The 13908-nt window shown below is 40.8% G+C and overlaps 1 protein-coding gene across 1 annotated transcript in view; it reads left to right on the plus strand.

Annotated features, from left to right (window-relative positions):
* The window catches only part of LOC141146079 (fibrocystin-L-like), a 491542-nt gene that overhangs the window by 154574 nt on the left and 323060 nt on the right, over positions 1-13908 (plus strand). The window contains exon 13 of the mRNA XM_073632839.1: positions 304-393. Within this exon, the coding sequence (XP_073488940.1) occupies positions 304-393 (90 nt within the window). The remainder of the gene's footprint in view (positions 1-303; positions 394-13908) is intronic.

Here is a 13908-nt window from a genome sequence, read left to right on the forward strand (position 1 = left end):
GTCCAAGCCAATCATTATTGCAGCCTTTGCATCCTATAAAAAAGCCAACCATATCCTATGATTAGCAGTATGAACCATATGGCCAGTATTTGCATTCTGCACACCCCAATCCCATCTTACAATGCTCAGGCCTGGCAATTTGTTACTCCAAGACCCCAAAGCATTATGTTGTTGGAGTGAATGGGAGCAGGCATAAATGTCCAATACTGGACAGGGAGGGGAGGTAAGTAACAATAACAGCAGGGGGGAAATAAAAGTATGAAATAAAGATCTGTAACAATTTTCATTGTATTCTGTCTGTAGGTCAGGAATGTCAAGTTCTCAGTCTAAATGATACAACAATCCTTTGCACAATGCCACCACAACCACCTGTGCTTCCTTTGCTCTTTCCAGGTATGTAATGTCAATATATATATATATATATATATATATATATATATATATATATATATACATATACAGCAACATTTTTACTTTGGCAGTTAACATCAGACCAAGTTTCAAAGGTTCAAATATTATTTAATATTATTTCTGACACACATCTATATATATATATATATATATATATATATATATATATATATATATATATATATATATATATATATATATATAGATATAGATATATATATATCTAGATATATATATATATCTAGATATATATATATATAGATATATATATATATCTAGATATATATATTGTATATACACTGCTTTTAATTGTTTTTACAAAACACAAAAAAGAAGATAAAGGTGAATTTATTTAAAAGAGGGGATACTGATATAATGATCACGTTACATATCATAATGGAAATTCCACTGATAATAAAGAAAAATTCCATTTTGAAAAATAACAACATTTTGTATGTCAGTTGGACTAATCACCTATCACCCAAACTAGTTTCAGAAAAAGACAAATTCCATCGGACAGTCTATGAAGGTATTATAGCTTACCTGAACTCACACCATCATATAATGTAAACCAAAATGGTTTGGGATCGGGTTTTGGATCATTCATTTTTTTTTCTAAGCCTACAGGTTTTAAAACTGTTTATGTTAATTTTTCATCATGTATATAAAATATGAATTTAAATATATGTAAATATTTATTTACATACTATATAAAAAAAATATTAAACAGATAACACTTGTACGCTCTGCACCTTACGCTCAAAAAAGTGCATGAGCATTTTTGTGCATTTTCATGCACATTTTTACAACTGAAGATCTCCTCTCCTTCCATAGAACTGCTCTCCTCTATTTGCACAGCCCAGAAAGCAAACTCCTGAAACCTGATACACGTGCAAAAACATTTATAAAACACCTGTAATACACTTAAAAAAAAAAACATTTCAAAATTATCAGGAACACACTCTAATTATGCTCTACTCATGTGTGAATGTAAGCTAAATCTGGGTGCATCTACTATCATAAAGGAAAAGACTGACATTGATACCAAAGCCCAGCTGGCTTTTCTTCATTGCCAGGGGAAGTTATATTCACAACAGCCAGCAAAAGAAAAATAGCAGCACTCCTGTACATCTCAAGTACAGAAGAGTTTATTCCAAAAGATGTGTAACATACACCCCACTGAGACTTCTCTGATTTGTTTCACCTAGGACACCCAGATGATTAAACCCATCCTGGGTAAAATGTAGCAGATGGGTGGAATCTCATCAGGTGTATGTTGTACAGCCTGTGGAATGAACTTACCCTGCTTGGAATTCACTGGAGTGCAGCCATTTTCTTTTTCAGGGCACTTCCATTACACTGGCTTTGCATAACATTTAGTTTTTTTTTTGTGAGCGCATCAGGAGCTTCTTCCTTTAAGACTGTCTATCTCTAATTGAAAATCTATATAGAGCTGCACACAACAGGGAGGGAAGTACATCACTCCTCTGTCATGCAGCTATGTGTATATTTTGACCTTGAGTTATTTAGCTCTTTATACATGCTTTTCCAGCTACAGTTCCTTGAAAAAGTATTCATACCCCTTGACGTTTTCTACATTTTGTCACGTTACAACCAAAAACATAAATGTATTTTATTGGGATTTTATGTGATAGATCAACACAAAGTGGAAAATAATTGTGAAGTGGAAGAAAATGATAAATGATTTTCAAATTTTTTTACAAATAAATATCTGAAAAGTGTGGAGTGCATTTGTTTTCAGCCCCCCTGAGTCAATACTTTGTAGAACCACCTTTTGCTGTAATTACAGCTGTAAGTCTTTTTGGGGATGTCATTTTTGCGAAATAGCTCAAGCTCTGTCATATTGGTTGGAGAGCATCTGTGAACAGCAATTTTTAAGTCTTGCCACAGATTCTCAATTGGATTTAGGTTTGGACTTTGACTGGGCCATTCCAACACATGAATATGCTTTGATCTAAACCATTCCAGTGTAGCTCTGGATGTATGTTTAGGGTCGCTGTCCTGCTGAAAGGTGAACCTCCGCCCCAGTCTCAAGTCTTTTGCAGACTCTAACAGGTTTTCTTCTAAGATTGCCCTGTATTTGGTTCCATCCATCTTCCCATCAACTTTGATTCGCTTCCTTGTAACTGCTGAAGAAAAGCATCCCCACAACATGATGCTGCCACCACTATGTTTCATGTTGGGGATGGTGTGTTCAGGGTCATGTACAGTGTTAGTTTTTCGCGTTTTGCTTTTAGGCCAAAAAGTTAAATTTTGGTCTCATCTAACCAGAGCACCTTCTTCCACATGTTTGCTGTGTCCCCCACATGGCTTCTCACAAACTGCAAATGAGACTTCTTATGGCTTTGTTTCAACAATGGCTTTCTTCTTGCCACTCTTCCATAAAGGCCAGATTTGTGGAGTGCACGACTAATAGTTGTCCTGTGGACAGACTCCCCCACCTGAGCTGTGGATCTCTGCAGCTCCTCCAGACTTACCATGGACCTCTTGGCTGCTTCTCTGACTAATGCTCTCCTTGCCTGGCCTGTCAGTTTAGGTGGATGGCCATGTCTTGGTAGGTTTGCAGTTGTGCCATACTTTTTCTATTTTCGGATGATGGATTGAACAGTGCTCTGTGAGATGTTCAAAGTTCTGGATATTTTTTTATAACCTAACCCCTTCTTTAAACTTCTCCACAACTTTATCCCTGACCTGTCTTGTGTGTTCCTTGGCCTTCGAGATGCTGTTTGTTTACTAAGGCTCTCTAACAAACCTCTGAGGGCTTCACAGAACAGCTGTATTTATACTGAGATTAAATTACACACAGGTGGACTATATTTACTAATTAGATGACTTCTGAAAGCAATTGGTTCCATTAGATTTTAGTTAGGGTTATCAGAGTAAAGGGGCTGAATACAAATGCACGCTACACTTTTCACAAATTTATTTGTAAAACATTTTGAAGACCATTTATCATTTTCCTTCCACTTCATAATTGTGTGCCACTTTGTGTTGGTCTATCACATAAAATCCCAAGAAAACACATTTACGTTTTTGGTTGTGACATGACAAAATGTGGAAAATTTCAAGGGATATGAATACTTTTTTCAAGGCACTGTATGTAAATAATGTTAATCTGGCAAAAAAAAAAAAAAAAGTGTAAATGAATTCCAGCTGCTGTCTGGAAACAGTTAATGTAATATATCTGTATGTAATATTTCATAGTATCTTGACAGCAAAAAAGGTAAAGTTTTTGTTTTTTTTTTACATTTTTATTTAGTTCTAAACATTATAACATATTTATAAAACATTATACATTCCTATTAAATGGCTGACAAATCACAAATGAACTTTGATATTTCTTAAATTCAGTAAAAATATTAAAATTATTTTAGATCAAACAGTTGCTTTATGATGTCAGAAGAGAGCTATTTTTTCTAGTGTTCTTGTTAACAACCTTGTAGAAGTTCAAACTGACCTGCTGGATGATCTCAGCTTGGAAAGCAATATGAACAGCTCCATTCCTGCCACAAAAGCAGCATTGTTAGAGAGATGATCATTAAAAATCATGCTTTATAGGAACGGACACGGGACAGGGCTGCATTTCCAAATCACATTTTTTTCTGAACATAAAATGTAGAATGTTATCGCTGTGAAATCCATTATATCACTAAAGCTAGTCATACACCAGTAGAATTTTGTTGAAAATGTTAATTTTTGGAATATTTGTTATATTTTCTAATGGTTAGTGGGGTTAAATGAACATTTGCATTCAGCTGTAATGATGTCAAAATTTGAATGTACAGAATGGAAATTGTTTCTCGAACAAATGAAATTATAACTGTGATTTTGGATCTCATTTGGGGAAAAATTGTACATATTGTAATGGAACCTGTTTTAATATGTCAGGTACTGCATTCAGATGGCAAGTCTGGAGGAAATGTTAATAGTTTTTGAATAAAATTTGTTGCCTAAATGATGGCAACATAATATTCTTGTAAACAATTTTTGATGATTTCTATATTACTGTTGGAACGGAAATATGCCCAACTTTACAGAAAATACAAAGATTACATGGCCTTTGGTTACCAATCATCTGAAATTTCAGAGTATATTGTTTTCAACCAGTCAGGCCCTCTCTGGTAGTCCTTCAGTGTGACAAAACAATTACAATGGAAAAAGAGGGACAGCTTTCAGCCTAATGCCCCGTACACACGGTCGGATTTTGTTCGGACATTCCGACAACAAAATCCTCGGATTTTTTCCGACGGATGTTGGCTCAAACTTGTTTTGCCTACACACGGTCGCACAAAGTTGTCGGAATTTCCAATCGCCAACAACGCGGTGACGTACACCACGTATGACGAGACTAGAAAAGGCCGGTTCAGAACCAAGCGCGGCACCCTTTGGGCTCCTTTTGCTAATCTCGTGTTAGTAAAAATTTGGTGAGAGACGATTCGCGCTTTTTCAGACTCGTGGCTTTCAGATCATTTTCTGACTTTCAGTTTGTGCTTGTGGGTTTGTATCTGCTCTTCAGTGCGTGCAGTGAGTTCGTATCAGAGTTTTCTGTGTGATCTTGCCCGCTCGTTGCTGTTTTTCAGGTCGCTCTTCACAGGCCTTGCTGTTCTTCAGTGCATTCTGTTACTTCGTTCTGAGCAGCCGACCGTTTTCTAGCCATGTTGCGTATGCGTACTCCTTGTAGAGTTCGTGCTGTGCGGGGGCTTGGTGTTGGGGTCCTGACCTTGACACAAGTCCAGTCCATGAACAGGGTGGGGAGGAGTTCATGGACCAAGAATTGGTTGCTTCAGCGTGACCAGTTCTGCCATATGCCTTTGCTCCGTGAGATCCGTGAGAATAATCCTGATGATTTCAGGAACTTTCTCAGGATGACGGACCCCGTATTTCACCGTTTGTTGGCTTCGCTGACCCCCTATATCAGCAGGCAGGATACCTGCATGAGGCAAGCCATCACTCCGGAGCAGAGGTTGGTCGCTACCTTGCGGTATTTGGCCACAGGGAGAAGTCTGCAGGACTTGAAGTTCTCGACAGGCATCTCCCCCCAGGCTCTGGGGATCATTATCCCAGAGACCTGTTCTGCCATCATCCAGGTCCTGCAGAAGGAGTATATGAAGGTAAGATTTTTATCCTTTTATATCCCATTTTATTGTATTTAATGTTTGATAATATATTGTATTTCTTCCCTCATTCCCTAATTACCATGATTGTAATATGCTGTGAATGTCCCCTTTGTTCTCATGCATGCAGGATTTTTATGTAATTTTTATTTTAGGTCCTTCATACATATTTGCCCTCCAATAACCTCTCCAGCATGGTGTCTCCTGCCCTATATTCACCTCATGTAGTCACTTAACAATGTATTTTATCAGCTCCATAGTAGTGCTTTACCCCAAACACCCCCTAAAATGTTTGGAAATGTTATTTTTTATTTAAATTCAGGCAGAGTGCCAGAGGCTTTTTTTTGTGGTGTCCACAAATTTTTAGTAACCCTCCCTCCCCCCAACTGCTAAGTCAGCTGATCCCAATTCTCTATCCTCAATCATCTATCTGCTGACTTTGCCAAACCCATACACACTATATCCATCTCTTTACTGTTCAGATTTATGGATGAATTCCCCAAAGCATGTAGTGCAAGGGCCTGCCTGTATACTTTCCAATGGTAGTGTTTAAAGTTTTTGTATCCTATTATTATCTTGATAGGTAATAGCAGAATGTCCAAATGTCCTGAAATGTGTACAGTGTGTATTTATATCTTTGTATTATGACACTTCTTACCTGTCCAGTGGGCTGCCAATAGTGTAACAAAGAAGGGGCTGTTCCAAGTAATACCCTGTATTTAGGCATTCATCTCTCAATGTCAATGAAGTGAAGAGGGTTACCTGTCCAAGAGTTCCCCCCCCCCCTATAATGTTAGAAATGGCCCATGAGAGGGGGGGAGGGGGAATATGATAGGTGTACCTTATACTTTGGCCTTGTTAAATTCCCCTTATTAAATGCTATCTGGAGGTTGCCCCATAATGTTTGTGTATAATCTGCTTGCCAGGTTTCTGTGAAAAAATAGTAATGTTTATTGTTTTTTCCTCAACAGTTTCCTTCCACGCCACAGGAATGGCAGACTGTGGCCTCCCACTTTGCCCAGCGGTGGGACTTTCCTAACTGCGGAGGGGCAATTGATGGGAAACACGTCCACATCGTCCCACCACCCAACTCGGGGTTGTACTATTTCAACTATAAGGGGTTCAATAGTATAGTGATGTTGACGGTGGTGTCGGCTAATTACGACTTCTTGTATGTGGACGTGGGGAAGAATGGCCGGATGTCCGATGGTGGAGTGATCGCCCAGACGGAGTTCTACAGGCGTCTCCAGAATGGCAGCTTGGACTTGCCACCTCCAGAGGACAATGTTGAAGGTCTCCCATTTGTGTTCATCGCTGATGAAGCTTTTGCGCTGGGGGACAACCTGATGCGGCCATTCCCGATGAGGACCCTCACCCCGGAACAGAGGGTTTTTAATTACCGGCTGGCCAGAGCCCGAAGAGTGGTGGAGAACACATTTGGAATCCTGGCCAGCCGGTTCCGATTATTTATGACACCCATCCATATAAACTGAACCATATTATACTTTCCTGCTGTGTTCTCCATAATTTTCTACAAAAACATTCAGCCAACTATGCTGGCTCAGTTGGGCCTGAGGCCGGAATCCCAAATACATCCACAATGACGGCACTTGAAAGCGGCCGTCCTGGCTTGCCCTCCCTGAATGCCCGTGATGTCCGGTTACGATACCTGGAGTTCTTTGCGGGTAGGGGGGCTATCAATATGCCAGACAATATGTGACACCTTTTTCAAATAAAAAACAACCCAAAGAAATTATTGGTGGACATTTACTGCTTGTGTTTGTTTTAGCTGACCCTGACAGAAATGTGTTGAGTGCAGAAAATGTCGTTATTGGGTACCCTTATAGAAAACAGTGTTGGCTGATACTTCCTAAATGCAAAAACACATTTCACTACAAGTGCACTTGCAACTGCACTGAACCTGCACTTGTAGTGCAAAGAGGATTTGCCCTTAGGAAATAACCCCCATTTGTGCATAAAACAACAATTACATCACCCCAAAAGTGTTGTAGTGTTGAGACAATAATCCACACATTCTTGAGTAAGGCACTTTTTTATACCTGCACAATCACATGCGCATTTACCAAAGGTTTTTAAAACAAACCAACATGTTTGTTGTATAACAATGTTTGCAGTAGCATAATCAAAAATCGAAATATCCATTTCAGATAAAACAGGCCTGTGTAAAACCAACAAGAAAGCCAAAAAACTTGAACTTACAAAGTTCACATATGGTAAAGCCTGAAGGCTAGATCAGACATCAGTATTTAGGAACTGGGTTTGATCTAGCGTTCAGATGGGGGGAAATCACCCCTTGAAAAGCCAAATTTGGAAGATGCACACCAATTTACGAATGTCAACATGTGCTATCTGCCATCAGGGGGGATCAAGGGACGTGTTTTGGGGGAGCAAGCCTTTCCTCAATGCGACTTTATAATTGAGGAAGGTGTTGCACCCCCAAAACGCGTCCATTGATCTCCCGTGATGGCAGATAGCACATGTTGGCACACTGTGTGCATCCTCCAAATTTGGCTTTTCTAAACATTTTAAAACATTTTGAAAGATTGGACCACATTAATAAAACAGGTGATTTTGTGGGGTTTAAATTCGCCCCAAAACATCAATGATGTTATTATTTTTTTTAATAACATCATTGATTTGGTTCTGGATGTTATGCAATTGGAGATTACACCCCATGATCTCCCCGATAAGTATCTGGGCACTTTCTGAAGTAAAGCGTTCAGGATCCCTCACATCACGATCACCTAAACAGAGATAAAGAACAAAAAAAAAGGTCTCAAAAAACTGCCACCATCCATCTTGTTTACCTGAGCCTGTGGTCGCAGACACTCACCTGTTGTGGTGCCAATTTCCACCACGTCTTCTTCTTCCTCCTGCTCTTCTTCTTCGTTTGGGGGTATTTCACCTTCTTCCATAGGTGGGGTGTCTGTGGTCTCCTCGGATGAGGGCTGTCCTCCGAGTCTTTTCTCCCCTATGTAAAACAAAAATGGTATAATTAGCACACAGATATTTGATGGCAGAACTAGAAATAGGAAACATTGCTCGGAAGTGGGGTACAATTGTCTATTTTAGCCGAGTTCCAAGATGTATATTTTTTTTATTGCCCTTTGTCAAGCTGCAATACTTTACATGTTTGGTACAAGCTTCACAGATGGAGACCCCCCTATAGTATACACTGGAGCACCTGTGTGGCCCCCTAATAAAAATGGTGTTCTTGTGTCCCACACTAGTGCTCCAGTGTCCAGATGTGAAAACAGCTGCTCAGTGTCCTCTCCTTACACACAATCTAGTTGTCATTTCATTCTAGTAACAAACCCATCTACACAAACTAATCTTTGGCATCCAAGTAGGCCCCCAAAAATGTGTGAAAATGCATATGGCCTAAACAATGTTTGATACGAACGAATAATGGGCCCATGAACATTAAAGTTGCCCTTTTAAACGTTACAATTAATAAAAGCATATGGAGCAGAACGAACGTAATAAAGACAGAAAGAATATGAACACAGCACAACTACTTACTTTTTTGCAGCACTCTCCGGATCTTTCGGTACTGCTCTGGCTCTCTCAACTTCAGGTCCGACCACCGCTTCCTGAGCTGATCTTTAGACCTTCGTACCCCGAAATTCCGCTCTAGACTCCTGACCACTTTACCAATGATTTTGGCCTTTCGGATGTTGGGGTTGGGGTAAGGCCCATATTTTCCGTCATAGTCGGACTTCCTCATGATGTGTACCATCTCCAACATCTCCCCAAACGACATATTTGTGGCCTTAAAACGTCTCCTTCTGGATCGGGACGTGCCTGGATCCGGCCTTTCCTCCTCCTCCTCCTCATTGCTACAATTAGCCCGCACCTGCTGTAACTCCGCCATGTGCTCTTCACCCACTGCGCCGAACGAAAAGGGGCGGGGAATACACTAGAAAGAACGTCAGGGGCGGGCGGAGTTACACGCATGCGCAGTGTGGATAAAGCGTAACACGCGTGCGTATTACGTACGATCTGTGAGCGGAGGAAGGAGCATTGGACACGCCGATCGTAAGAACGAAGGTAAGAGACAAACTTGTGCCTATACAGCTTCTAGATTGAGGCCTATATTGTAACAAGATTAGGAGAGTTTGGTCTGACATTAGGCTTTGTCTTGTGTTGTGTCTTGCAGTGAACATGGATATCTTAATGAGAGATACTGACTTCATGTCACTATTCATTGATATGCTAAGGGAGCTGCCCTGTCTGTGGGAGATTACCCACCCCCATTTCAAGAACCAAGCAAAGAGGAAGGCAGCACTGGAGCAATTGTGTGAAATTGTGAAGCAGGTGATCCCCACGGCAGGCATCACCTATTTAAAGATTTTCATTGGTGGCCTGAGGAGCACATATCTGAGGGAGCGCAAGAAAGTCCTGGATTCACAGAGATCCGGAGCAGCAGATGACATCTATGTCCCCAGGATGTTGTACTACGACAGGCTGCACTTTCTGGCAGGCCAGACTGAACCCAGGCCATCCCTCTCCAGTCTTCCTTCCACGCTTCCTTCCCCCCCGGCTGAGGCTTCTGACGCCCAACCTGGGCCTTCCAGGCCACATGTGGAGGAGCCCAGATTGAGCCAGGTATAGCATTCCTCTAAATATTTCTGCTTGTCCAATCAATGATGTTAACTAGATGTTAGTTGGGAGTACTAATTAAGGATTGTGATTGATGATGCAAAAACTAAAACCATGTCCCTTTTTCATACACAGGGAAGTCTCAGCCAGGAGGTGGCCGGGCCGAGCCGGCTGGCTGATCTGCAGGTCCCTCCCCTACACCTGAAAACAGAAAGTGTCAGTAGGACGAGTGCCCTAGAGGAGGCGGCTATCAGATTCTTTTGGAGGGCTACAGAGGTCCTGGGAGCACCACACACCAGGCAGGAGAGCATTGCTGCATTCATAGCATATAAAATGCAGAGGATGGAGGAGGGCCAAAAAGCCTTGTGTCAGGCCCTCATATCAGAGGCTCTGGAGAAAGGTGTGAGGGGCCAAATTACACCTTACACACAGCTTTGGGATGGTCCTCCTCCTCCTCCTGCAGGTCCTCCTCCTCCTCCTCCCTCTCCTCCAGGTCCTCCCAGTCCTCCTCCAGGTCCCCCCAGTCCTCCTCCTCCTCCTCCTCCTCCAGGTCCTACTCCTCCTCCTGCCACATCTCCACCTGCACAGCCACAGCCCGGAAGGAAGCGTGAAAGGAAGACCAGAGAGTGATTGCCCTGGATCCAGTCTGGTCGGCCAAAAGATGCAGCCTCTTGTGGTACCACATCCTGGGGACACAGATGTCATCTGCTGCTATCCGAGTCTCTGTGAATCCCGGACCAGACTGCCCTCCCTTACATATGGACTCCTCAGGCCACCAATTTTGAGGTTTAAGAATTGATGTCTGCCGTGGGGGTCCCAGGCTTCGCTAATTTCTCCTGTTGATCCAGTGTTGCCTTCCTCTTTGTTTGGTTCTGATCCCTTAATAAAGGATTTTTGTTTTGAATTATACTCTCCTATGTGTTTTACTTCAAAAATGATGGTTTGTTTGTGAGGATTCAGGTACATTTCAAATATACAATGTGAAATGAACAAGGGACACCAACAACAAACAATCTCCTGGAGATTAAATAATAAAAGATATCAATGGTGTTGGGGTAACTTGACACACAAAACACACACAAAAATATTCTGGAGTAAAAATAAAAATAACATTGAACAAAGATCAGCCTTGGAAAAAATCCAAACATTTAAAAAAAAAAAGGCTTAAAAACAAAAAAAAAAAAAACCTAAAAAATATAAAACTGTCAGATGTGACAACTAATAACAATATATTGAGGGAATCCCACTAAAAAAACACAAATAAAAGTTTGTGAGAAGTGTGTGTGAATATGAGCAGCAAAACTACTTAATTCTTGTCACATTATAAAGAAGAAGAGAGTGCGCTGTATTAAACCATTTTTTACATTGCAGCGTGACAAAAGTGCTGTATCTATTGCGAACGCTAAGTTTACCAGAACGAGCTGTCCCGTGTCGGAATTTCTTCTGAGCATGCATGGCACTTTGTGCGTCGGAACAGGCCACGGTCGGAATTGACGCGATCGGATTTTGTTGTCGGAAAATTTTATCTCCTGCTGTCCAAATCCGATGTAAAATGTCCGATGGCGCCCACACACGGTCGGAATTTCCGACAACACGCTCCGATCGGACATTGTCCATCGGAAAATCCGACCGTGTGTACGGGGCATAAAGCATGTAGGCCATACAAAACACCCCTGCCACCCTCCCACTCCCTAGTTGCTCAAACAATGAAAAGTTAGTACACAAATATGATTGTTTAATTCCAAACTTCCTTTCCTTTATGTGGACTTTTCAAGATATAAAATGCAGTAATTAGAGGGTTCAGGGCAGTAAAATATACAATTTTTGAGGTGGGACTTTAAAAATGCCTCTGAGAACCACTCTTATGCCCCGTACACACGGTCGGACATTGATCGGACATTCCGACAACAAAATCCTAGGATTTTTTCCGACGGATGTTGGCTCAAACTTGTCTTGCATACACACGGTCACACAAAGTTGTCGGAAAATCTGATCATTCTGAACGCGGTGACGTAAAACACGTACGTCGGGACTATAAACGGGGCAGTAGCCAATAGCTTTCATCTCTTTATTTATTCTGAGCATGCGTGGCACTTTGTGCATCGGATTTGTGTACACACGATCGGATATTCTGACAACATATTTTGTTGTCGGAAAATTTTATAGCATGCTCTCAAACTTTGTGTGTCGGAAAATCCGATGGAAAATGTGTGATGGAGCCTACACACGGTCGGAATTTCCGATAACAAGGTCCTATCACACATTTTCCGTCAGAAAATCCGACCGTGTGTACGGGGCATTACAGTACATAATATTATGTTTAAAAAACAGATTTTTTTACACATGTTGATAATAAAAACATTACAGTCGTAGTTAGTTAAAAGCTTTCTTGAAAAATACAAGAAAAAACATCTAAGGTTTACAGAACCTATTGATGTCTTAGACTCTTAATTCAATTGTAGGTTGGTCTACACGTTTCGTGGGGTCACCCGCTTTATCAGGACAATATGTATTACACAGAATTTATAGTTAGATAAAGCAAATAGTAAAAAAAAGATAAGGAAAACCATCAAGTTATATATAAACAACATCCACAAAGTACAACTCAAATAAACTATCTCTATTGGGACAAAGAGAACACAAGGAAAAAATTTGTTTTGGCCTGACTGGGTTAAGTTTTGGCCTGGCTGGCTGGGCTGAGTTCTGGCATGGCTGGGTGGGTTGAGTTTGGCCCGTCAGAGTAGTGTACAATAAAAAAATAATTCTAAAAATAATATATATATGTATATTACCTCTGCCTTAAAGAGCTTTAGAAAACACAAACAGTATTCATAAGGTGTCAGAGCATGTCTACTGGCCCATGGGACATACCCGGATCCACAAGGCCCTGAATATAGATGCTATAATATATGTATAAGCAAAGTAAGATTCATATATAGTAAACATACAGTATAAAGCCACTCACATGGTAAATGGCGAATGAAAAGGAGGGGTTCTGGGCTGATTAGGCACCGCTATTTCCTAGGTAGGACCTTTCAAACATAAAGCAAACAAATGGTACCAGAGAGTGCAGCCCAATGTAGTTGGTAAAATATAAGCATACACTTCAATTTAACGCAAACAGGTCTGCTATAATGCCATCTCTCCAACTCTCTATTTCCAAGGTTAGAGACATGGCATTATAGGAGAACTGTGTGAGTTAATTTGGGGGCTGCACCCTCTGATACCATTTTTTCCTTCATGTTTGAAAGTTTCTACCGTGGAAATAGCAGCACCTAATCTTAAATTTTATTTTATTTCATTTCAGGTACATTTCAGGTTCTGATTCATATAGCGCCATCAATTTACACAGAGCTTTACATATAAATTGTATATTCACATCAGTCCCTGCTCTCAAGGAGATTACAATCTAAGATCCCTAACTCACATTCATACATACACATAGTAGGACCAATTTAGACAGGATTCAATTAACCTACCAGCATGTCTTTGCAGTGTGGAAAGAAACCAGAGTACCCGGAGAAAACCCATGGAGACACAGGGAGAACATGCAAACTCCAGGCAGGTAGTGTCATAATTGGGATTAGAACTGACAACCCTAGTGCTGCTAGGGCCAGAACCCTCCCTTTTCACACACCATTTACCTCTGTGGTCTTATTAGTATTGGTATCCATCCAGTATACATCCCTCAAACCACCTTATGTGCTAAGTTGGGTTTGATATTATTTTGAGTGGCTTT

This window comes from Aquarana catesbeiana, linkage group LG05 (genome assembly GCF_042186555.1).
Source record: "Aquarana catesbeiana isolate 2022-GZ linkage group LG05, ASM4218655v1, whole genome shotgun sequence".
Classification (NCBI taxonomy): domain Eukaryota; kingdom Metazoa; phylum Chordata; class Amphibia; order Anura; family Ranidae; genus Aquarana; species Aquarana catesbeiana.